General features: G+C 37.0%; 1 protein-coding gene across 3 annotated transcripts in view; it reads right to left on the bottom strand.

Moving 5' to 3' along the window:
• SORBS2 (sorbin and SH3 domain containing 2) overlaps positions 1–27,432 on the bottom strand; it is a 150,701-nt gene that overhangs the window by 58,380 nt on the left and 64,889 nt on the right. For 2 of the 3 annotated variants that reach the window (XM_061473971.1, XM_061473979.1), the window contains exons 4-7: positions 17,581–17,618; positions 9,881–9,973; positions 8,251–8,277; positions 7,153–7,274 (exon numbers count right to left, since the gene is read on the bottom strand). In XM_061473971.1, coding sequence (XP_061329955.1) covers positions 7,153–7,274; positions 8,251–8,277; positions 9,881–9,973; positions 17,581–17,590 — 252 coding nt within the window. In that variant the 5' untranslated portion in view covers positions 17,591–17,618. Of the gene's footprint in view, positions 1–5,530; positions 6,149–7,152; positions 7,275–8,250; positions 8,278–9,880; positions 9,974–17,580; positions 17,619–27,432 lie in introns of all 3 variants that reach the window. The other variant, XM_061473946.1, reaches the window with a different exon arrangement.

The following is a 27,432-nucleotide window of genomic DNA, read 5'->3' as shown; positions in this document are numbered from 1 at the left end:
GTGTAAGTTTTTGAGCAGCCCAAGGAAGTTCACATTGACATGGATTAGGAAATAAATCAACCACACTCTACATTAAAGAAGGAAAACACAAAAGAAATCAATGCATCAAATAGTAGTGGAAGCAACGCCAGAAACCATAGTGTGCTAGGGATGCATATTCATAATGTACTGCAAATACTAATGATCTTAGTTTTGTGTCAAGAAGGCTCACACTATTTTATACTTAAATATGTGAGGCTAGAGAACATCAAGTTCATTTTGTTTGTAAAAGGAAAAAAGGATCTGCAAGTCTGATCTCTGTATATGTTGCTCTCTATTTTTGTCAGAGGACAGGTATCATTTTGAAACTAACTAGTACACAAAACGGGCAGGACTGCAAGGTAAATGGAAACAATAATACTGAAAGTTTATCTCTGCAAGCAATAGGTTGTGGAATTTTTTGCCTCTTGTGACTGAATATATCTTCTCCACTGCCTCTGTAACAAAAACGTTTGGATGATCCTTAGAATTTTCAAGCACCCTGGAAGCACCCTGTCAGCCTACTGGATAAGGTGTTTACATAGGAGCCTTTTCAACATTAGAGGACACAAGGACTGTTAGGATTACTGGTATAAATCTGAGGAACAACAAAGACTGGGAGCACAAGAACAGGACACGTGTGACTTTGTACTGAAACAAAACATGCTACCTGTTTGGCTTCAGCATGCCTTAAACAGGGAACACCCCCATGAGAGTGCTTCTGAAAAATGCCACACTATGTATGAGCTTTATATTTTGTTATTTCAAGACACACATAGGACACTGGGTTTAAACCAGTCCAGAAATCGGCTTTTGGGATCTGCAGCTTCTTTTCGAATTGAAGGTACAAGAAAAGCATGTTGGCATCCAATCTTTATTGAACAGCTGCACAAACCCTTATATTCTGCTATTAACCAGAAGCTTTCAGTCAATCCCAAAGTATGTCAAAATACTGCCTAATGGTTTCTTTTTCAGTTGGGCTGCAGAACTCTGGAATAGCTGCAGGGGGAGAGCATTTGGGATTTTAAATTCAGGTAAAATAGAGGACAGCAAGATAACATATGCAGTAATTACTACTTTAAAAAGAAACATTTATTCATAGATACCACGTTGTTGCGAATAACACCATGGTTATTTCCTACGCTCAGAATAGGCAGATATCTAAATCTAATCATTCAAAAAATGTTTCGAGTAACCAGATTAAAATACCATTTTGGCATTTTAATCCAAAATCTGAAAATACCTTCTAAAGTTCTTATGGACAACTTTAACACGACCCAGACTGTGGTACTTATGAGAGGTCACTGGGGGTCCAGTTCCATAATTCTTGCTGAGATCAAGTGGAATTTATACAAATAACCTTACTCCAGTCAATGGGACCATCCATATGAATAAGCATTTCAGACAAAAATCTTAAGCATGTGAAGAGATATCCATCACTTGTTCCAAATAGTTCAAAAGAGCCCTTTGGCATTACTGGACCTTTGGGGTACATAAAAGAAGCCAGAAGCTGCTGTTAAAATCTGCAGTTAAAATGGTGAAGAAACTTAGTCAGCTTAAAATTCAAATCTTATTCACAGCAGTGTTTCAAATCCATAATTGGGGGAATAAAAGGAAATCTTTCCATAGCATAAATCTGAACAGATTACTTCTTAATCAGCAAATCAATAACTGAGTGTATGAGTGTAAATGGAGATAGAATTTTTAGTGATAACTAATTTGCCAACAGAAACTTCAGAAGAACAATATAATACTATTAAAATATTTTCATAAGAAGCAATCATATGCAGATGTGAAACAGCTGGTTATACAGCTTAGTGTATCAGGGGGTTAATATGTATGCATTTATGTACACATACAAAAATCAGTCATTTTACCTCACAGATACATAAAGGGAAGACAGAACCATCATTCATGATGAATTTCATTGTTCATCTCATAATTCAAGTTCTCCAGAAAAAGATATGAACCAGGAGGTCACAGTGCAATTATGAAGGAAAGCCAGTATGAAGCTCTGAAGTTCTTGAGACCAGATAGGCTCTCAGCATCCCCAAGAAGAAAAGGTACATTTGATGAGGCCAATATATGTAAATTGATCTCTAAATTGTTAAAATAACAGGAAATTCTGGAGACTTAACAAATTAGTAAGCCTTCTGGCTTTGAACAGGGAAGACTGCCTGAATGCTTGAGAAAAGGGATGGACAACACAAGGACAGATATTCAGGGTGCATCCAGAGAGCTAGTGAAATTGAGTTCTTGAAGAATGAAATTAATTGTGTTTGGCAAACAATAGCTGATTTCATCAAGCTAAATTAATAAAAAGAATATAAAGTTATCATTCTTACAACATGGGTAGAAGGAATGCAGCAGTTCTAGGTACTGATTCCCAGTGTGAAGTTTCTCAGCTTTGTAGAGTAAAACTTGAATATTCTGCCTAGTTCTACAATTGTCATAGGTACAACCATTACTCTGGGAAAGAGTGGCTGAAATGGTGATTTAAAACCCACATTGTTTTCAAAAACTGATTGCACCATTTAAAAAACATAGAGTGTTGGTAAACCCTAAATAAATAGGTTTGGCTACTATTAATCCATACATTTCATCACTGTGACTCCAGAAAAAAATTAATACCAGTTCCATTCAGTGTGCTTCAGATTAGGTTTGTTATTGTTATAGCACAAGAAACACTTGCAGAAGTCACGTGGATTAAATGCCAAACAAGTACTTAATCAATTAGAATGATGAAAAACTAGTTAGACTGCATGATTATCTTGAGTTGTGGAGCGTTGCTTGAGAGAAAAATCATGACAGTCTTGAAGTGAATTGAAGGTCTCAAGTGCAGCTCTCTGCTGGTCCTTAGAAATCTTCACCTTACATCAAATAGTAAAACTGAACAATAGAGTTGCTACCCAATTCATGTGAAGTAGACAGATGACCCTCATACGGGTTTCAAAACCAGTCATCTATCATTTTAATGCAACATCTGTGGGGAATGGTGTGAGATTACTAATGACACCAAAGTGCTGGCCTTGCTTCAACAGTCAAGACACAGATAGAGACTTAGACATAAGCGAATAAACTCATTTTGTTAATACATAGTAGAGTTTAGTAGTCAACAATCGAATTACACCCATACGCTTGCACAAATGGGTAAAAATACCTTTATTTTTAATTGTTAAAAGCTGATGTAGAAATTTCCAGACTGATGCTGCAAGTTATATTGCCATGCCCACTTTCAGTACCTAGTAGGCCTCTTATTCTAAACTCAGTATAAGGAGGTGGAGTTCAGCCCTTGTGCAAAACTACATTAGTGATACAGAACTTACAATTAAAATTATGTGCTTGATTTTCTTTGCTTGCCATCTGCTCCCAAAACATTGAAACCTGCCTTGTCCCCCTTCTACATCACTCAATGTCCTGTCAATACCTAACAAACTAATGTATTTAATATACTGATTCAGATCATTATTATGATGCAAAAAAAACCACTTTTACAAGCATCTAGTAGACTAGTTTTTATTCCTTCAGGACCACAAGGGCTAAAAGAAAGTGTTCACTCATCTGTGGAATTCAAACAAACAGGACAAATGTTTCGCATCCTCAATCTCAGAGACTGGTACATAGTACAAGAGGACACTTATGAACCCAGGAACAAAATGAGCAATAAGAATACCAGGCATTTATTTCAGAAGATGCAGCTCAGGATTCTTCATCCATTTAAAACTTTTTCTTACAAGAACTTTGGGCCACAATTTACCTCCACTGGTCTCATACTAATGAGTGCTAATTTTCCTGTTAAAATAGATTAGATTCTTTCTCCCACATCTGTAGTATGGTATAGAGCAGCATCATCTCTTAGGTCTGTAACAGTATAAAAAAATCTAATACTGAATAACTTGAATCCTTCTCTTTCATATACACTTGTAAGGGATTTAACCTTTCTCTGAGTAGGAGTGTTTACAAAATGTCACCTGGTGATTCATACCACACTCTGCTTGCTCCTAAAGTTTCAGCAGACAAGCTCTGAAATGAAGTGAAAATAGGACCACAAACATAACAAGATACATTAGAAAATATGGAAAAATTGTTGTGCATGAATTTGGACCATACAGGCTCTCTCTCAGCTGTACTTTTCCATGCTCTGTGACATAATACAAGTTCTCTATACACATACCCATGCATGCAGAGAAATTCTCATTCAACACTTCTTAAGAAGTGATGATGATTAGCCAATCTTACCTCATTCTCCTCCACAAACATAAGCCCAGATGTAGAGAGAGAGTTGGCTGTTTTTAGAGCACCTTTCTAAATGCATTTGGTTTTTGAGAGTTTCTGTGGGGGATCTGAATGTTTCTGGTAGGTCTAATCTACAGCTGGAGAGTATCCCTAAAGGATATCACTTAACACAGCAACCCATGATCTGCATATACAAAAGTATTTTAACTGCTGTATAAAGTCCTGTAGAGCCTGCAAATCTGTAACAGTTTAAAAAGTGAAATTACTCTCATGCACAGTAAACTGAAAGTTAATTTGTCTATGTAAGAGGAACTGTGAACTTTGCATATACCACAAGATACAGCGCTAAAGGGGATCATAATTTTTGGCATTAGTTAGAAAAGTTCCAATATTTCAACCAGAGATCTGAGCCAGAAAATAAATCTTTTCATACGTATAGCTGTAGCCTTTATTTCTAACTGCAGCCCATGGCATCTTGGCTTTGGGACTTCACCTGATGCAGAATTATCCACCGCCTACATGCCAATGTGTACTGTAAATTAGGTATGTATTTTAACACAGAGCTAGCAAACTGGCTCCAAGACTGCACTGTGATGACAGATAAGCGCCTTCATATTAAAGCTGAGCATCAGCGAGGATGTCAGCTGAATTTTGCAGGCAAGAGATCAATAAATGGGTGCAACTGAAATTTGTATTGTTTCAGTCAAAGAAACCCAGTTGCCAAATTTCTGATCATTCTTCCCTCACACTAATGCCAAGCAGAGGGCAGAAAAATTAGTGTAGAATTGCTGAATAAGTCACAGCTACTTTGACTTCTGACAGCTCACAATGAAGCTAAAACAGATTCTAAAACGAAAAGAAATTGTAAAATGTATTTTGTATTTTAAAATGCTAAAACCAAAATAAATAAATTAGCTAGAAGATAAACTATCTTTAGTCATTATGCTTAGAGTCTGAGTATTCTTCTGGATTTTAAAAGAAGTTTTTGATGAAGATGCATCACTTACAAGCCACTAACTTCCTATTGTGCATTTGTACTCCATAAAGTGCTCACAGAGGAACAAAGAAGTCTACCCATCTCAGCTGGGTTAATTTCTTTCTTCTTTCTTTCTGAAAAAAACTTCAGGTTTTGTTCAGTTCTGTTTTGGTCCATGTGACAGGTAGTTTTACCCAGAAAACACAAAGTCTAACTTTGGTAATGTAAGTATAACTAAACAGGCGGTTATTAAGTGATTCATGAATGATCTAAAATAAAAGATGGAAAAATTAAATATACCACATGGCATTCTGCAGCCTGTGAAGAAGGAAGAACTGTAGACTTTTGTCCCAAATCCTTTGAAGACATCTTTGAAGTGTCTGGAGAAACACTAGGTGGATGTTCTTGGATTTCAGGCTCTGCTTTATTGTCAGGGGTGGGAGCTATCTGAATGGAAAGAGATGCTGTGTGTATCTCAGGCATGGGGTTACAGGCAGGTGAGACAGGCCTTTGTGGGAATACTGGCACTTCAACAGGCTTGAGCTGTTGCTGTGTATTACAATGAATGCTACTCGCTGGGTCACGTGTCCGGGTTAATTTCAGGGTAGATACCCTACGTTTCTGAGACTGTTGCCTTTGGCCTTGATGGAGAGTAGTACTAATACCAGCTACTGTGCTTGTGCCTGCACTGGAGATTGAGGTCAGTGGTTTAATGATTTTTTGTGCATAGGACACACTTAGGTTAGATGTTTGAGAAGACATTGTCTCCTGGACAGACTTCTCGTTAGTGTAATAGACAGTATCTGTGGGAAGGTGTTTGGCTGGATTAGTTGTTACTGCCTGGAGGTTAATTTTGTTCTTGTGATTAGTCACTCTTGCTTTCTGAAAACTTTCTTTTCTAGGGGGTGGCAGAGGTGCCTTATTTGCCAAAAGCATCCACACACAGCAAAATAACATTGAAGAAGAAACAGAAAGAAAGTAAATGTTAGAACAGGAGATAAACTCAGTTTGACTTTTATCTTAAATAAAGGAACAGCAACTTAAGGGGCTTCATCCCAACATTGCTCAGTTCAATAGACAGCTGAATTGGTCAGGTTCCCACCACCTTTTGCTGTGCAGGTCTGTACAGCTTGTGTTTAGAAAGCCAGATGTTCCATTTGCTCAGAGTAAGGTGGAATGAGAAGGGAGCCCACAGAAGTTCATTTTCTTTCAAAAAAAACAATTATTACATTGAATAAGCATTATTACTGTGAAAGTATTCAGATATGTAAGTAATTTCCAAAATGTACTCCATAGTCTTAGATTACAAGCTATTATTCACAGACAACACACATATATTAAACACACAGAACCTCAAACTTCTGAACTAAAATAGGAATGGAGACGGTATTGATGTTGGTATGTTGCTCTTTTTTGGACAGATAAATATGCTTCCAACTTAAGTGTTTTCTGGTGGTTTGTTTTGTTTTGTTTTGTTGTTTGTCGTCTTTTTTCTAGTGTGATCTAATTATATTGTTCAGCAAAACAGGCAGAAATATTGCCTACCTTATAATTAATAAACCTTTATCCTCAGATATTATTTTGATGACTGATGCATTTCTCTGAGTATAAAATATTAATAAATACTCTTTGAAGTCTGGAAACACTCACAGAAAGCTTTTATTTGTGTATGACCTACTTTTACATAGCTGGCTGTCTTGTTCATTGAAAGCAATTTCTGGTAATTAACCTGGAGGCATGCATCCTATGTGGGGTATGCTTTATCTGTCTATGCAATAGAACAGTTTGTAACAACCCATATAAACTGATGATTTGCACTACCTGGAAGACATCAGGACAATGTTCCACAGAGTTATCCCACCTAATATATGTTATCCCCCTTTCAAATGCCAGAACATGAAAGTTGGTGTGTTCAGTTTTACCTGCGTTGGTGATTTTTTATCCTGTAGATTTGGCCGTACACTCCTAAAACCTTTTGCTGTGAGAGATGAACTGCTAGCATCTCCATTCAGTGCCTCTCTACTTCCATCGTAAGATCTCCAAGCTTTTGTGAGGAAAAAAGAATCAAACATTTTTTTTGGTGATTAATAGATCTCTTTATTGCTATCATCATAGCAACCCGGCTATTAAACAAATTGTGCAAAAGTTTGGCTACTGAACAACTGAGATTGCTGCTGTTATCACCATGGAAGTCATAATAACAGGGCTAAAGCTGCTGCTGTATATAAAAATTATCTTTAAAATCTAGAAAATGCAAGGGTTCACAATACTGCTGGTAACGATGTGATATTTCCCCACAGCATTCCTAGAGACTATGAATTTTAACCTTGAAAGTCCTTTAGAGGTGTTGGTGCTTCAGCCCTTATGTAAAGCATGCTAAAGTACTTCAACAGATTAGGTTCTTGAACTTCACAGCTGTGTTGGATTTTGAAAAACATCCCAGCTCATGTAAAGTTAGTTGGTCATGGTGGCTGCATGAAATTTCACCACAATACCTGATCAGTTGTTCCAATAATGCATCTTGTTTCCAAATCTGATGTTACCTTGACTTTCCAATCAACTATATTTTGTCTCTGAAAAGCCCTCAAGGCATTGTCCAAACATAAGGGAGATACTATCCTGCCTCAACAAGTTACAGATTTGAAGACAAAATAGTGGAAAAAACTGGGAAAAATAACACATTATGTGAGTAGGCTGGCGAGTGGGGTGAACAGAACTTGCAATCCTGAGTAAGGCATTAAAAATGAAATAGCAAGTGCCACTGAAGCTAAAGGTGGCAAATTAGCAGCTCGTATTCTCCCAGACAATTAATTTTCTGATTACATATACAGTGTCACGGGTAATACTGCTTTCAAATGAGATCTGAATTTGAGGTCTCAGTCACTTGCAATTATTATCACAGTTTCAGTAATGCTTTCCTTAAAGAATGTGGAAGAATGATATCAAATAAGTGGAAGATTGTTATAATTCATCCACTTCTATGGTATTACAGTGATGCATAAACACAGTGTTTTATTTACCTGAATCTGGAGACTGAGAATCAGACCCTGAAAAAGAAACATCCAGCATTAATTTGTGTTAGATATAAAAACATGATGACACAAAACATGTAGGAGTCTTTTTGTTCAGTTACCTAAGCCCTTCCCTTTACCTAAGCACACCTCAGAATATTAGAGCATAGGTAACTGTGCAATGTTTATTGCACAATTTCTATAGAAGGTTATGGTGTGCTGAGAGCTGCTATTTAATCACTGCTGGTTCAAACAGCCAATAATAAACATTTGCTGTGTTGGTTTTTTTTTCTAGTAAATACTGTGATATACTACCATCTAAAATCTAGCTATCAAAAGAATTATAATTCCATTAAGATTGAGATGAAAAGGTTTAATTCAAAACCAAGAAAGATGCCTACAGATTCTGTCAGGATTTTCTCCCTCTTCACACTAGAATGTGTGATGCTTTCTTCATCACTTTAAAGCAAAACACAGAAACTGATGTATACATACTGCCAGCACAGAACAGATTTGAAGGTCTAGTGCTTTTTTGTATTACTTGTAATAGATATATTTGTCAGGTTTTTTTTTTTCTCTTAAAGAAACTTAAATTATGACATCTCTAAACCAATTAAAAATATTTTTAATGCACAATATAATAGTACTAAGAGCACTCCTTATTAATGTTAAGTGCAAAAAAGCAAGAAAGCAAGAGGCTTGTACTGGATCTTAAATGACAAAAATTTGTTATAAGCATTGTTAAGAAATAAGAACTGTTTTCTTAAATTTACACACATGCAGTAATCCCAATAACCCTTCCACTGTCCTTACAAAGAGTAGCAACCATTTTTTTTTTATTTCTTCATAAATTCTAACAGTTCTATCAGTCTTATACTTGAAAAATCTACAAAACAAAGACTACAAAAAAAAAAATTCCGGCTTGTTTTCTATTCAGCTTCCTATATTATCTTTGTTTGCTGTGAACACTGCATGTTCACCTTGGTGTGACTCAGTCTACACTACCCAAGATTCTTAATTGATTTTACAACTACTTAATTCAGTAGTGAATCTGGGCAGCCAATACCAATTATTTATATTTATTATATTTATAATATTAATTTCATTAAACCAGTCATGAGTATTGATATGAAGCAGTTCTGCCTGTCTACTGAATATTCTGCATGCTTTTATTGGTTTGAACAGTTTTAGGAAAACATGCTTGATGAATTATTTCTTAAAGTTAATCTGGCTCTGACAATCACTTTGTCACTGAGATTCATTCATTCAGATTCTCCTCCTTTGAGAAGAGTTTTTAAAGCAAGCTGCAGTAAACAAAGTTTGATAGAAACAAAACCTAGTTTTCATGCTACCTTATCTTGAAAAAAAACCAAACAAGGGACATGAGACCCAAAATATGTATCAAAGGCAAAATTAATTTATAAATAACTGTTTTTTCCTAAGTTTTCCTATGTTTTTTTTCTGCACAGGCAGAGAGAAATTAAGACTACTTTTTAAAGAGCATTGTAGAACTAAGTAGCAGACCTGACAGTGATAGAAAACACAGTTACCCTTCTCTTCCTTGCAGTCATACTGCAGGAACACACAACACAACAGAAAAGCCATTCAGGAGCAGTATCTCCCTGGTAAGCGGTTATACCTGAGGCCAATAGGTTTGGAGAACTCTGAACTCTCTTCACAGCTGTTAATGTGACAGACATTGCAGCACGTTTGCGAGCGCACCCACCGCTATCTGGAAGCACAAAACATTACAGACAGCAGCCCCAGACAAAGGGAGCAAGCACATGCAACATATCGCAGTGTGAGGTACACTGAACACACATGAAAATAAGCATGCAGTTAGGGAAGTGCTGCAGGAATGTGTAAATTTGCAAGTTCGCACATTAGCAGAATGTGTAAAATTTCACAAACTTTAAACAACAATAAATGTCACAGAAAATAAGAAAGCAATATTTAATAATCGATCCATTAGGAAAATACATCCGTTCTGTCACCTGAAAGACTGCTTAATTATAGCTAATTAGTATAACCAAACAAGTAATCAAGATGAAGAATTAAGCATTCCAGACTAATATTAATTATCTGCACTGTAAAATCATTTCACAGTATGCATTAGAAAGACACCATTCATAAACTGAGCTTATGTTTGATCAGCTTTTGTTCAGTCTGTTCGATCCTTTAAGCTCAAGACACAAAAGTGGCAATTTTTTTGTTGTTTTGATAGAACATCTTTCTTTTCCTTCTCCCCCTTCATTTTTATCTAATGGAAGATAAAAAAATCTGTATCTGGAACCCAATAATATCCCAGGGGAATGACTAAAAAATTAAAATCACTCTGGACAGCCAGGACCAGAAAAAAAAACAACCTTTCTTCTGGATCTTGCATGACTCCTTTCTTTCCTTGCTCTCTGCTCCTTTCTCACTTGGAGCTAGCTGTCATTTTGGTTTATAAATACTTTGTTATTATTAGAAGGCAGGTATTCCCACAACTTAGCTTTATAGCAACTGTATCACAGTTATTAAAGTAAGTTAATAAATCTTCCTGATTGTATTAATCTTGATTATGTTTAACTAGGATATTTTTCTGCTCTTCACTATAATAATTAATTTAATTTTCATATTTTACATTACTGAAATTTCATACAGGGCCCCACTGAAGTCAAGAAGAACCACAACTATGATAGAGGCTCTAACAGTTTTTGTATCTGTGTCCTATGACAGAGGATTTTATAAAAGTACCCTTCAGGAAGACCTGCAACCTATTAGTAGAAACTATTTCCTATGATAGCACTAATCTGAACTACAGAGACATCATTAACCCACATCTTCAAGAGAAGTGAGCTCCTGGTATTTCTTTGCTCATTCCAATATTCTTCTTAAATAGCTTCGCCCTCTGGCCACAGGTCTTGCAGGATACGCATAAGTAGTTGTAAACATTGGCAAAAATCAGAACCACTGCCTCAGGTGTTAAGTGGTTCCAAAGACTCATTGCCGATTCCAAGCCTCAAGGCAAGAGGCCAAATAATTTCAGTCAGCAACAGTTGAAAGCAATACATTACCTGCAATTAAATATTGATGCTGCCCACGTGAAACAAAGACAATGGCTATATCAAGCCTGCACATTCATTTCAGTTTGCTTGCCTGAATATAGAATGGCAAGGATAACAAAAATCACATTTTCCATTCTTGTATTCCCTACCCCCCCATACACCAGAAGTAATTCCAGTGAGATTTGATGATGTGTTGATACCGAGGTTCTGTTGTTCTCCAAATATGAGCAGTACTTTGACAGCATAGTTTATTTAATACAAGCTAACAGGCAAACAATTTCACTGTACTGTCACATCTTTTAGTCAAACAAAGTGATGCTTTACTTGTATTTTTTCAAGAGCTACCTTCCTGAATTTCAGGATAGAGAAACTGAAGTGGGAGAAAAGGAAGACAATGAGAAAATTTACTACAAATGTTTTATCATTATAACTTCAAGAAATTTTGCTCCAAATTAATTTTTAATGTAACTGAACTGAGTCAGAGTTTTATACTTAGTGGACCCATTATCTAGAAAAGTGTTCGGCATGGCTTCATATAAGATAGCTAAAACAGATGTTGCAAGTGGTTATATACATATAAGCATAAAACATTTACCCCTATTCATAGAAGCCCATATGCAAGTCTGTACTTCCAATAACATTCTCAGTATCTGCACAAAGTAACTAGAGGCAGTTAGCACTCAATCAAGACATAATCACGCAAATAAACCATACTGAGTTGTGGAAAATTTTAAATAAAATATGAATGCATGTGGGCAAGCACATATATACATGCATGATGGATTCCATCTTCCCATCTTTGTTCAGGCCAGGCACCCATTAAGTCAAGGGCACTGTATCTGTATGAGGATCAGAAGAATTTGCATGCTGCCTCAAAGGAGGCAGTTTTCAAACTGCTTCCCTTATCTGCACAGCCTTTCACACTGAACTTCAAGAAACTTATTCCAGCCTGTATTCCTGTATTCCTTTTTTCATGGCTCCATCAAATTTCCAGAAAATTCTAACTATATTCATCCAGACTCCTGAAGTCCCAATAACATCAAAAAACAGTAAGTCTAGAGAACAGAGAATTCAAAAACAGTAAGGAAGGCCAAATTAGCATTCATCAGATCATTTGACTTGCAAACTATAAACAATTAATATTGAACAGCTGTTTCTCAGGAATAAAGATATATGAAACTATACAAAATGTATGCATCTATATAAAAAAAATTAAATGTGTGCAAATATGAATACACATATGCACAATTCTCTCTACCTTTGACATGACAAATTCTTCAGGAGTGAGAGTCCTGTATTCCTAGATATTGTTTTAGCACTGAAGAAAAGATGACCCGAATCAGGTAAAGTCTGCAGGCAGTAACAGCATACAAAGTTGGGCAATAATTCACAATCTAAAAAGCTCCTTAAAATGAAAGTCCAGCTCAAACCAGGACTGTTGCCTAGATATTGCAAGCCCTACATAGTCCAATCAAACAAGCATCCTTAGCTGATACTGAAGAAAATAAAAGAGAAAGGGGAGGTAAAGATTATCATCTGGTGAGCTATGGTTCTGAAAGTATTTTGCAGATTAAGGGACACATAGGGATGAACTCCTGAATGCTAGGATCAATGCTGTAGACTTATCGTTAAAGAGTGAAAAAGGAAAGAGCCACCCACTGACTGGAAAAGATAGGCGGGGGTGATGGTTTGCCCTTCAGCCAAGTTGGTGTGTGTATTTGCATATATATCTTCTGGAAGCTCTTTCTCTTGTTAGCTCACCATTCAGCTCCTCTCCCATTGCCAACTCCCTTCCTAAAATTTTTCTCTTCAGCCTTTCTCCATTCCTTACCTTTCTTCACTTCTTTCTTTCTCCTGCCTTACTTTTGTCTCTCTCCATAAATAGGCACTTTAACACCTAAATCCACAATCTCAACTGGTCCCACTACAGGCAGCATCATCTTAAGTGAGCTGTATCTCTGACTATAAACAGTCTATTGATCAGGTCCTGCTCCAAAGCAGGATGGAGGCAATTCAAAACAACACCATTTTAATTTAGGAATACTGAGTGGTTCCTTTCTGAAAAGGCTGTTTCAGAGTCATTAAAAGCAGTGGCATAAACCAAGCTAGTAAAGATGAAAGGATGGTGACCTCTTGTGAAGAGGTGAGAGAGAACAGCCAGGGCACAGGAAATTTTTAATATGCTTTTACAGCTCAAAGGAAAGAAAAATGGCACCTAAACATGATGCTTGCTGGTAATTATTATATTCATTACACTTGTGAACAATATAATTTCCTTCTTTGTCTGCAGAGTGAATTCAAGTTTAGAAGTCTTTAGACCAGGGATTCTTACTCCCTATTTTCATTCTGTTCTTCTGAAGCAAATATATAGTGCTGGATACAACAGTCCAAGACAGGCAAAGCTGCTGCCTCTCAACTGCTAGTGAGTCCGGAGACATGTTCCCAGCAGACACATGCACATGAGCACATGTATACACCACATACAGATGTGGCTGGCCACACAGATCACAGATACTCAGGGCACTCACGCTAACAGATAGCACAATGGCCTAAGTCCCTTCTCCTCTTTGCCTGGGCAGGATGAAGGTCCACTAGTGAGAAAATATATGCACACATGTACAAGGTGGGTCCTTCCAGCAACTGGGCTCAGACACTGAGTCTGACATTCATTCTTTTCCTGGACCACAGGGCTGATGCTCTCCTGGGACAGTCCTGGACAAGGGAGGTCCTTGTCCATCACTTTGTTCCTCGGGACTCCTTAATTTGGGTTCCTGCCTGCCCTTGTGCCCCTGTGCTCCCCTAGGCTTTTGGAGGTTGGCTTTTGATGGCTCCTGTGATGGGCCTGGCAGTAGCCTGGCAGGGCAGACTATTATTTGGGCTTCCTCTCCTGTCACTGTTTCTCTGAGCTCCTTTGTGGGGGTAAGCGCACTATTATTTGGTTCTTTGCTGCTGCTAAATTACAACAAATAATAATTTTAAAATTATTTTTTTTCTTGGGGGGTGTTTTTTTGGTTTTGTTTTTTTTTTTGGTTGATTTTTTTTTTTTTTGTAGAATGCCTGAAACACTCAAACGCACTTAAGTTGCTTTAGTGATCTAAAAGTGGCTTCACAATCTATTCAGGAATTCTTGCAGGGACCCAAGAATTGCCATTCTTTTCTCCCAGTCAGAATGTAAGACATTAGTCCATGTGACGACTTCCACTAACAATTTTAACAAACACAAAATATTTGCATTCTTCCAGAACTACATACATTTTCACTTTTGGCTGCTCTTTATGTGCTTCACCTAGTGTAAACAGCCAAGATATTTACAGGTGGATACCAAAAATCTGTTTTATCACATTAACTTGTATCCATTCCTTATTCGTCAACGCAATTACCTCTCCCCCAACATCAGCTATGCACGCACATCTGTAATATGAATAAACACATTCATCCTGTGTTTTAAGCTGATATGAGCTTCATGGGTAGCCCAGGTTTTCTGTGACTTAGTTTCTCAAAATGTCTCACCAAGTTAATGCTGTTCATAGAGTCTGAAAAGCACTTAGATTGATGAAAACCCCTATATAAAGTTTAAAATACTATTCTGTCACTGACTGCTTAGTCTTTAGGGTTTAAAAAGGCACATATTCTATTAGACTACTTTTTCTAAATTATGACACCATTTGAACACTAAAAGGAACTATGGGCTGAAGTACCTTTGGTACTTCTGAAATCCTCCCCTATATCTGACATCTATTTCTTTGCTTTTGCAAACATGTTTCATTGCCTTATGCTGTTGAATATTCCCTCCTAACATGCGGTACAGAATTAACATCAAATGCTAAAAAATCCCTCCCATATATGGTAAGAGTATTGAAAACCAAAGCTCTTCAAACCATTTTCTCTGTAGACAAAAATATCTTCTGCAGGGTTTGCCGAGACAGACTGCCAAGTCTGCAGCCAACAGGGAACACTGGATTAGAGGAGCCTACTCTAAGCAGTAGATTTTCTTTTTAAAGCTGCATATACACTAGCTTTGCCACTTCAGCAGTTACTGGCACCAGATCAGAATGCTCATTTATCTGCAGGAGCAACTGAAGAAGTACATATTTTATAAAACAAACTACTGGCAAATCGATAGTATCTGATAACCTCCAATTGTGTCATGCACAAATTCCTGTTATAAAGCAGTGAAATATATATACACATAGAAAAACTGCAGCACTCATTTAGTGTTGAAAGACAAGAAAGGGGGGAGGGGGAACCAGCAACTAAACCAGAACACCATGCAGAACAACTTCCACAGCACTCACTGTCTTCCTTAGTAAAGTAATGCTTTATCAACAGATAGGTGCAAAATGTTCATTTTTACACCCTACTCACTGGATTTTAATTTTTTTTTTTTTTTTTTTTTTTTTTTTTAACAATCAGGAAACAATCTACGTTAATAGAACTGGTAGGAAATACCACATTTTTTTTTGTCAATACCTCCTTTTAGTGCAGCTGGTAACACACACATTTACATCAAGCATACACAGGATGAAAAATGTTTTCATTGTGTAAGTGCAGAGCAGATTAAAGTTCAGCTTACAATCGTGATATCCTTAGGTAACTGGAAAGGAATTCAGGTGTGTTCAGGTATTGTAAGTCGTTTTTCAAGGCTCCTATGTGATCAGAAGACTATCAATCCCCAAGAGAAGTTATTCAGCCACAGCCACATAGGTTACTTAAATCTTACATCTATTTCCCTTGCCAATTTCTAGCTTGCACAAAAAAAACTTACTAAAATCTGTCATACTTGAGAGCTGACGTAGCACAAACTGTCAATTTACTGCTCTATCCACAATTTTCAAAGTAGAAGCTATAAAATGACATCTATTATATGACTTTAACTCGTATGATTGCAATACACAATGTCATCATAGTCAAATATACGCTGAGCTGCTTCTGAAATTACAGTTCTTTGAAGCAAGTGGTCTTTCAGTACTACCTTAAATATACAGACTGACATGTTCAGGGAAGACATCTTCACTAAAAATGCAAGAGGATAGGACAAGTTTCAAAGAGTATTTCCATAAATGAAAAAAACACTACCCATGTTAGCATCTGGAAAATAATTAGTAACAACCAAAACTTTGGGAAAAACTCCACAAAGTCAACTGAGAAATTCTATGTCTCCTGGTTATATATTTACAAATATAGTGATTTCAAGTGAGCCAATATATTTAAGCTTTGTATTAAAAAGTCTGTCCAAGAACCTGGTCCTACAGAGTCCCAGTCATTGTCAAAGACAACTGGAAGCCAGGAAGTCTGACTAATATAGTGGTCTAGATAATGGCAACCTATACCATGGAAAAGCTAATCCCTTTGGTTTAGAGCATGCTGCTGAAACTCCCGACACTGGCTTCAAAGGTAGTTCAGGTCCTCAGAACACATTTTGATTATTTCAAGTCATCATGTCAGTTGTCATATTGCAGCACTACCATCAGTGATAAAACCAGCTGGTTCGGAAAGGATGGATATGTCTATTCTTATGCCACAAACCAGACAGTTCACCTATGTCATCTAAAGAGTTGACTGCAACTGAAAATCTGCACCTGACATAAATGAAGCCAGGGGTTCACCATTCTGCTTTTGAGAAGCCTATTCCCATTCCCAGCAAAAGCATCATCACCATCTATCAATGTCAATGATTCAGGAGCAAATATTAGTATGTTGTCACAGATCATGAAGATGATTATTGATAGAGTACTTCAATTGATCAATGCATTTATCATAAATTGAGAGAAAAAACAAATCCCTGTAAGTACAAAATAGTTATCCTCATCTGATTATGCAAGTGTAGCTAATAATATAGGGTAGTATTTATACGCTCCTTAATCTAATGACAGTAGAGAATGGAAAAAAAAGCATTTTTAAAGCACGTACATTTTCTTCGGAAACTGCGATTTAATATCACTTTTTCATAGTTGTTAGGTCCTCATATTACCTATTTTTACGTAAAAAGTACACATACAAAACTGATACTTGTAACTTGCACACAGAAGGCTAAACATGCATGTATATTTCACACATCCATATATTTCCATACATAGAAAAACATGCATGTAAATAATACATGGAATACAAATGCATATATATGTCTCATATGTGCCTACATAAGCAGACATACTATTAAAATATCTTGCTTAATTTGAGTTCAGCACCAACTCAAGTACAATTTGTTCATGAAAACTTAAATTTGGGACCTTCTCTGCTTACTAAAGAACACATAAGAGTAAAGAAAAATCTCATAGAAGCAGCATACCTGTGTTCATTTTGACACTGGAGGATTTGCTATAAAGTCTTCAGATTTCCTGTAGAAAATAAAATGATGTATTAATTTGCACAAGACAAGAATGTGTGGTACAAAATGGCAGCAGGACTTCTTGGAGGGGTGGAGAATCCCTGTGATACAAATGACAGTCCTATTTTAACACAGCTTTAATTAAATTGGTACTGCTTGTCCTTCCAAAGTTAAAGATGAGCTGTTGCTTCCATTATAAGCCATTCTATTTTCAAGTGTTTAGTATCTCTGTTGTAAACATTTGATCTCGGATAAAAGCCTAGTGATTGACTTTTGGTCTTGAAACTGTAAACTAAAAATTACTCCTGCATAGGAATGGGGAAATATTTTTAAAAGCTGCTTATATACTTCACTCAGTCCTCTGTGCAAACTGAGAGACATAATGACTAGGTCTCTCTGAGTATTTTTTAAGCAGCCACGTTACCAGGTCTTCTTCAACTGTTTATAAGGATGAGATGTGTCTGTTTTCATCCACTGACTTGATGTGTCTCTAAAAGCAACACTGACATTTGATGCTGCTCACTGTATCACTATCACACAAGACACAGGGCATGTGTCTTGGCATCCACAGGTATCCATTTCAGAATTCCCAATGGAGTCAACAGGTAGAGAATCAAGTCACTATACATCAATGCACTTTTAAAAGGTAAATAATCTGCACCAAATTAGCATAAAATACATACAAAGCTTGAATCTTTTTATTTAGAGATCCCACCTCTATACAGTACTTACGAACAAACAAATAGTAAACCCCCCTAAAACCAAACTACAACTGTAGAAAAAGCATGACATCCTACATTAACAGGAGACTCTCACTTACTGATGGTATGTCACAGGACAAACTAGACACTATTTTCCAACTACTGCCAGTTTAAGTCACAGCTTTATCTTAGGAACAGGAGCTTTAATACCTCTTCTCTTTAGGCTCTTTTGGAGATAAAAAGATAAATGCAGAAAAGCTTTCCAACGGCATTCTGCATATACTGGCCAGTCTCAGCTATATTGTTACATATATGCTGTCCACTGTAATTTACTGAGTGGACAGACACACTGAAGGCCAAAATGCTGAGGGCTGAAACAAGTCATTCTCCCTCTGCACTGTTCCCACATCAAATTCAGGATAAAACAAAGGGAAAATCAGAATTTTTAATGTAATGCAGCTTCAAAAAATAACTTAAAACTATAAACTGCTCAATTATGTTGGAAGGACCCTTTTTATAATGGGAGACTCAAGATACCAAGTAATATAAGTACACAAAATAACAAAACAGCGTTCCAGTTCAATTCAACAGGAACCCCAAATTAAACGTACCCCTGAGGTAACATGTATATTGCCATATTCTCCATAGATTCTCCACTGCTTGAAAAACTTACTGTTTTTCAGAAACTATCTGAGATCTGCTGCTAATTTCAGTCATTGTGACAAACAAAATGCATGTTACATTTCTTGAGAACTTTGAATTGGAATTTCTGAGAGAATTTCTAAAAGAACTTTTTAAAATTAAAGCATATTCTATTTTTTCTAATAAATTGTCTTTGACTGAAATTTTTGGTTTCTATAGCAGCTACAGAATATTCCTAAGCCTCAGATTCCCACGGTGTTTTCAGACTGCTAGAAGCGACACAATTTTCAAGCCTTCTTTTAGCCTGGAACTGAATCACTGATGGTACCACACATAGGCTACGAAATGCAACACGATATTTATTTTCAGACCCAACAAGTACAGAACTCTTGGAACATTGCAGAACCAAAATGATTTCTAGCAGGTGGCTCTGATATATTTACACAAGGCATACTTAACTCTTACTCAAGTTTTAACAGACAACACTCAGTTTCAGCACTGCAGCTTTGCCCTCCTAAAAGTTCTTCTATCCGGACAGCTTCAGCTCAACTCCTGACACTTAGTGAGGGATTACACACAAATCGCCAACATTTCCCGGTTAATCTCATTTTGCTGAAGGACAAATTAGTCTTGCATACCTGCAAAGAATGCATGTAAATAAGGCAATACAAATCACACTCAGGCAAACAATAGGCCCTGCATTTAATACTAAAATTATTTGAAATTCTCTGCTTCTAAGGAGCTAAAATAGCATTCAAATACTTAATGATACTGACAGTAGTCTCTTCAAACAAATGCAATGAACTTAACAGCCATATGCCTGAAAGCATTTTGTTCAGCATCGCTTCAAGCAGTCTTTAAGATCCTTACTTCAAAAAAGTAGGGGAAAGGAGAGGGGAGCAAAGGGCTTCTTTTTGCTTTGTACTTTTGTTCCTACTTCACTGCCTCCCGAAAACTGTTCTTTGTGAATGGGCTTGTAAGGAGCTTTAATATAGAACCCTGACAGACAAGATCGATGCTTCACTGGAAGTATCAGACATTCTTCACTACCAAAAAGGATGACCAATGATCAGCTAAGATACTCAGCTCTTGGCTAATGCTGTGAAAGAAGGAATGCCCATAACTATTGTGCAGACACAAAGCACTACCAGAAGGCATGTTTGCAAAAGCAGACTGCTCGTCAGCCACCTAGATCAGGCAGGTTTTCTGCTAAGCTCATGCATGGTCTTAGATGCTGAGGTAAAAGAACCCTAAGTTTAACCCCAGTAGCATGCCTAACTTTTGCAGAGGGAGATCCAGGATTAATCTTCATGGCATTCTTCTATAGTTGGCTTCATCTGGCAGAGGTAACACAGTAAAAACCGAATGACTGCACTAATGCACAAAAATGCTCTGTCAGGGTGAATACAGTTGCAGTTCTATTGCTACAATCTCAGTAAATACCTAATATGTATTGCTGTGTTACTTCTTGATAGCTCCCTGTATTTTTTGGTAACACTACAAGATTACCTCAGGTCAACAACATTTTGCATTGAGAGAGGCTACAGAAAAGACTTGTGGAAATATCACTGACACCTACTTTATTTTCTCCAAGAGACCCTGATAGATAGCTGTGATTGCTTCTTCTTTTTCTGGTAAGTTCTGAAGTGTGGGGTGCTGCAAGGAGCCGCTCTGTCACCCCTTCTGTTCAATATTTATATGGAGCTATAAAAAGGGTTAGTGAGAAGTCAGGAGAGGTTTTCCCGCCCTCAGTTTATTCATGAGTACAAGATTTGTGTCTTTACTGTTAGAGGCTTAATTCCATTACTAATCAGATGTTTGAGAACCTACAGCTCTAAGGTAGGAGCTCCAACATTTAACCAAACATCAACTAAATAAATATAAGCAAGTGCTTTGCGAATCAAAGCCTAAATGAGTAGTAATGCATGCTATTACCTGCTTGCACTTCAAATAATTAAGCTAATCATTAGCCATAACCCATAACTACCTAAGGACAGAGAACATCAAAAGTTGGAATATTCTTTCCATGTAAAATTCAGTAAAGAACTGGGAGGTAAAGGAAGTTTTTCTCTTTACAGGCATCCCTGGTGCTGAGTACTGAAGGGTAAATTTTGAGTTTGATGGACTTGAACTATTTTTCCCCAAGGTATTCCAGGCAACTTTTAAAAGCTGGCAGAGAACAACCAGTGAGTGTTAATGGACTAACAGCCTTTTAAAACAGATTCTAAGTACCTACTATTTACTTCTCACCATTTCACAAAAGATATTATTAGAAACAGGTTTAAAATGCAATTTTCTTGTATAGTAATTATATTAATTTTAAAGTTAATTCTAGTATATGCTCTTTACAGTTAGCATCTTCCATGATGAATTTTACCTCAAGTATCTTGGTGAGAAGAGCAACTGGCTTACAATATAGAGCACAGATGGATCAACAGTCGGATAGATATGTGTGTGATCTGGCTGGAAAATGGTAGATTTTCATTCTCCTAGGTAGACAGCAGTGGCCAGATATTTGGAGAGGACAGAAGCTTTCCAGATTTATGTGAGAAGGAGTGTCAGACTTGCATTAATGTTGCTTGCCAGTTTCACAGTTTGAGCTAGAGCGAGCAATCTACTTGAGAAAATATCTGCAAAATTAAGGAGCCAAATCAGTCTGTGACTTTACCCAAGGATTGTTTATTCAGTCAGTTTAAACATTGTAGGTAATCTACAAACACGTATTACCAGGCAGGATTCTATATCCTCATTTGCATGTGGTAGTAAATTCTTTCAACCCAAATCATTAAGAGTCTGTGGAGCATTCCTGTTTAATCCATTCCTGTTATACTCTGCAACAGGCCAATATCTTTTATACGCCAACTCACACATCCAGTGAAGGAAGGGAGTGATGGGGTGGGGGGAGGAGTATGAAGCATTAGTTCTGGAAAATACTGAAGCTGACTATTTGAGTTCTCTCATTTTTTAAAAGAAATTGTTTCAAATGCTTAGCTGTAGCAAGATAATTATGGCAATAAGAGCTTGATAGACCACAAAACGCAGCAACAGCAACTTACATGAAGAAACCACTGTTGCAAACCTTCCCTGGGAGCAGAGGTCTCTCCTGCTGAGCCCTTAAGCAGAAGGGAAGTGTATATACAAATTTATTGCTCAGATGAAAAACCTCCCAAACATTTCATGGAACATAGGTAGATGGTACGTAATAAAAATTTGAGAAGGTACTGAAGAAGGTTCTACCACGTTTCAGTTTCATTAACATACAACAACAGACAATAAAATGGTAGGGAGCCTGTACTAAGATCCAATCCAGCAAAGCATATGCTGAGCATATGCTTAAGCATATACCTTATGTAGGTCCCACAGACCTATTTGTATGCCTAACGTTAAACGTAAGCACAAATACTGTTTGCCCCAGATCATATTGCCTCACCCTATAAAGAGTTGAATACTCCAGTTCAAATTAAATTGTTTTCAGATAGACAAAGAACAAACCACAGGCAGGCAACTCCCATCACAGTTTCTGTAATTTTAACTTTTACATTTTGTTTACAGGATTTTGTAGACAACCTCATGTGTCATCATGCACATGTTACTTATGCACATTATCTGCAAATGTACTGATAAGGTCATTAAACAATTGGGATGTCTGAATAATTTGTACATGGTCATAAACTGCTACTGGAATGCAACCGATAGGACACAATTGCAGTCAGCAGCAGTAAGTGCATGCACGATCAGGTCAATCTGTACATACAAAAGCTCTGTTTACTGGATCCTCTGGTGAGACACAAGATACTAGAAGACATGTCTGGGCTGCAAAGAGTTGGTTTAACTGACTGGGAGAAGCTAAGCATATCTGTGTTTGCAGGGATTCTTTCAGAGGTAGGAAGGGGATGGGTAATTACCCTGTTACAGCTGTCAAGAAATTTTGATTATGAGTGATATCCTAGTAGAAAACAAGTGATTTCTGAGCAGTGTAGAAAGCAAAACAAACATGGAAGTTGGATTTATGACATTTGCTGTCAAGATGCAATTAGGAATAAAAACTCAAGGATATTCCAGCTGCCTCCAGTATTACTAACTTAGGTGGATATCTGACATAAGCCTATTTCCCCTAGAAAATACAATACTAACATTGTTGTTCAAGGCACTGCTAAGATCTTGTCTTGAAATATTGCAAGCGGTTCTAGTTCCCTTCAGCAAGAGTTCAAAGAGCATCAGGTACAGGAAAATCCATTAGAGGAGTCTATGGTTGATATTTCTCTACAAACACATCAAGGGACTGCACTTAACTGGAGGAAGTAAAGGAACAATGTTGGCACATGAGCTACTATTAACCATGTCATTTATCTTGAATGTAAGTTGAAAATCATAAGGTAATTTCTATTCATGACTGTCATTAAGGTCTGGAGTCCTTATCAAGTGCTCTGGTTAAACTTAGGAGTATGACCAGCAATGCACTCCTGCTCCTTTCTACTGGGTATGTAATACGTACCAATTTGAGACTAAAAATGCATAAATCACCTAAATAGAGTTCATTCCAATAGGTAATTTTTTTGTGAGGCAATAACACTCCCATTAGAATCAGTGGGAATAGTGGTCATTCATGAAAAAAAAATCCTTTGCTGTTTCCTTCCATTGGTTTTGTCTTAAATATAAAAACATGCTTCCCTTAACTACAGTTAGGTAATGTTACATCTAGCTAACAGAGTCAGAGTAATGTGTGGAGTGATGTAAGACTCCTTAATTTACTCTTAGTAAGTATTCTGAAGTAGCAGGATTTGGTTTTGAACTTTTTGTAACATGCTCAGAAAGATAAAAAGAATAGTTAAAAGATTAACTAAGAGGATATCTACTGGAATATTTTAATCCTTATTATTTTCTAAGATAAAAATTTGATGGGATCACACAGGGCAACTTTCAGCACCCCTACTAAGTACTTAAAACTTTGGGTCAATTTTGCCTTAGTTTGACAGAGATGCAGAGGTCTCAATAACATCTAAAGTTTACAAGTTCTGCGATGAATTCCTAGACCTTACGAAAGCCAAATGAGCAATATACCTTACCATTATTAGGTGTAAGTGAATTCATACAGGAGGGGTTAGGAGTTGTGTGTGGATAAATGCACATACCTTATGATCCTAGTTACAAAACTCTCCCCCCCAATTTCATTTACCTTGACAGACACCAGGCAATAAACAAAAAAAACCAAAAGACTTCTGCAGTCTGAACAGATGCAGACTTGAACCCAAGCTTTTTCCATTAGGAAAGCATTCATGTCAAGCTCTGCACAGATTCTCTGATGACTAACATAATCTGAACTCACAGAGCAGCCTTGGTGTGGTTCAGCTCCAAAAAGTGTGTCAACACTACTGAGTATGAGTGACTTTCTACAGCAAAAGAGTAGGTGTTGAAGCCTGACATCCAGAGAGGGGCTTGACCTCAGATCAGCTCTACTCTGGCCCTGAAGACCAGGTGCCTCTCAGCAGAGAAAGAATATCAGGCACCTTCCTCAAGCCTGTTTTTCAGTTTAGCTTTGTTGGTGGGTGTGCAGATCTACTCTGTGAACCCACAGTGACATGAACCAAAGAGCAATAAAATGGGGAATGATCTGAACACTTCAGCTGAGGTTAAGAAGCATAGCTGTGAAGCAAAAGCTAAAGCAGATTCATTCACTGTTGATCTGAACAGAATTAATGTTTCTTCAGTTCTGCTACTCAAGGAACTAACTGTAGCCTTTCAATCTTTATACTGACGTCTATGAGACTTTACTGACAGGAGGATCAACTAACAGTTATGCGGCACTCTGCTTATAAACCAGTAAGACTCATCAAGACTCACAGCTGTCTTTTGGACAAGTAAGCTTTTTCACCTTCTGTTAATATTAAGATTTTGATACCTAAATGACTTGGAATTTGGAGGCTTTAAAGAAAGCGAAATGCTATAAAATTCTATCTCATCCTCCTCCCCCCCTCCCTCCCCCCCCCTTATAAAAACTGTCTTGTACCACACTATTTATGTCATTAACTCTTAGCACATTTTGCCGTTTCTAAAGATTCTTAGCATTGCATTGCATAAATATAGCTCTGTTAGAGACTTAACTGTTTACAGGAAAAGATATTTAGGAGCAGCCATACTATGGGCTTTCATACTAAAGGAAAACTCCTTATGTAAAACACATGAAAAATAGAATAACCAGCTTTGCAAGCTTGTATTTGCATATTTTGCTGATACTGTATTTTGCCCTTTCCCAAGGGGTACAATGACAAATTTCCATTTCAAGTATCTTTGCTCCCCTTCTCCATATAATACACATCAAAATAATGCAACTTCTGTTTACAACAGTAGTACCTGCACTGTACTGTCAGCTGATTTCATACCTAATGAAGTCCAACATGCCGCAATGTTAAATACAATAAAAAAGCTACAATTCTTCCTAATATAAACAAAGAACTACTAACCGTTATAATTTGTAGTACAGTTAAAATCATATAACTAAGAACTGTTAATACTAGCTATCTGTGCCTGCTAACTGAATTTCAAAAGTTCGAGAGATTTGGTTAATTTTTAAAGACTGGATGCTTCTCTTTCTCCCTTTCAATTCTTAATTGTCTGCCAGTACATTTAAGATTTCTGATACCAAGCTCAACCTTTAATGATCCTAGAGCAAATCAGAAATAGTGTTAACATTAAAACTCACAAAGCTTAAGCAGAGGGCTATAGGAACAGCTGGGATAAAAAGCATATAAACCAGCTGTCTTCACAGAAATGTGGCAAGAAAATAATTTTTAAATTGGAAAAAAAGAAACAGCATTTGACAGAGACAGCTGGAAAGAGCAAGCAAGCACACAAGAAACTTAAATGATACTGCCTGATAGCTAAGGGGCTGACAGCTGACTCAAAGGCAAATGTGAATCTACAAAGTCACTTGAAACACACTTGAAAATGTGAAAAAAAATATAACAGTTCTTTTCCAGATGCTGTTCATGCATCTGCACCTTGACATTGTATAAAAATTGCCAATGCATTTTATTAATATATATTGCAGAGATTTCTGTTATTGAGAGACAGTTATCCGGCAATTTTAGTTCCAAAAGGAGACTGTTCTAGTATTGTTTATCATCATGAAGGAGGAGTTACTAATGTAACTTGGAAAACTCGAGGACCTTGGGAAAAAAATAAAAATAAAAAAATCAGGCTTTGAAAAAGAAATGGAGTCTGCCCCTACAGTGGGATAGAGACTACCAGGCCCCTGGCTCCTGTTGCTGAAAGCCACTCATGGGAATAGGTCCCATCTTCTAACAATTGTCCAGTGACACACTAAGCAAAAAGAACAAGAAACCAAAGGATGTTTATGTTCCCATTTGCTCCAAGTTAAGATCTGTTGGTGGAGGGGGTTTCATGAAATGGGTGCACTATTAAACCTATGAAATGTACAGCCATTCTGATGGCGTCACATGCCATTCGAATCTGTATGTGTACCTAGAAGAAACAGCATTGGACTTGCTCATTGTCATGAATTCTAACCATTTCCCTGTCATTTTAACTTTTTTGTGACCTTTCAAGGACAGAACTGAATTATTTTCTCATGCAGTCTTACATGCTCCAAGGCTTCTTTAGGCCAGGTGCCATATGGTATTAGCAGATTATCCTCTATAATAGGGCATTAACATGTGGTTTCTACACCTGGCTCTGCCATTGATTTTTGACAGATAATTTCACCTTTGTGAGTTCAGCTTTCTCTTACCTTCCTTCATCACTTCTGGAGAGGGACTGACTCCGCTCAGCTGTTTCCACAGATACATCAGTTTCTGCAAAGAACTAGCCCTTCCTCAATGGCTGGAGACTACTTTGTACTAATACCTATAAATATTGATTCACTGTATTTCAGCTGTTGCCTTCATCTGTTCCTTTTTCTTATTAGATTGCAAATTTGTGGGAAAGGAGACTAATTTACCTCTGATTCTGTATGCATTATAGTAATTGATTAGAGGTCCTTATGTACTGTGATAGCATATATAAAAAGGCACAGTAAAAGAGAGTATAGCAAACAATGTTAAGTGAGGAGATGTCAAAAGATCAGCCAACCAAGAGACTATTTAACCAGATAATATGATTCCAGATACTTGCAATGGTGGTCAAGAAAATAACAAAGAAACCCAGTAAATTACAGAAAGGTTTTGTTTTTCTTTTTTTTTTTTTTTTTTTGTTGTTGTTTTTTGGTTTTGTTTTGGTTTTTTTTTGTGTTTTTTTTGTTTTTAAACCCTGTTTATCAACTAACAAAGGAAATATCTTAAGTTTCATTAGCGATAGATCCTCATCATTTTGATAACTGGATAAAGAGCAGCTTCTAAGAGCTACCAGCTGCTAAGAGAAGACATTAGTGAATTGATAATAAAAAGCACTGCAAAATTCTGCAACCATAATTCTGTGCCAACATTACTGAAATAAAACTTTGTTAGAAACAATT

This window comes from Pezoporus flaviventris, unplaced genomic scaffold, assembly GCF_033815535.1.
Source record: "Pezoporus flaviventris isolate CSIRO_AGI_PZ_B2104156 unplaced genomic scaffold, CSIRO_AGI_Pfla_v1 ptg000002l, whole genome shotgun sequence".
NCBI classification, from domain to species: domain Eukaryota; kingdom Metazoa; phylum Chordata; class Aves; order Psittaciformes; family Psittacidae; genus Pezoporus; species Pezoporus flaviventris.
The sequence above is the reverse complement of the archived record's forward strand: the minus strand, read 5'-3'. Positions and strand labels throughout refer to the sequence as shown.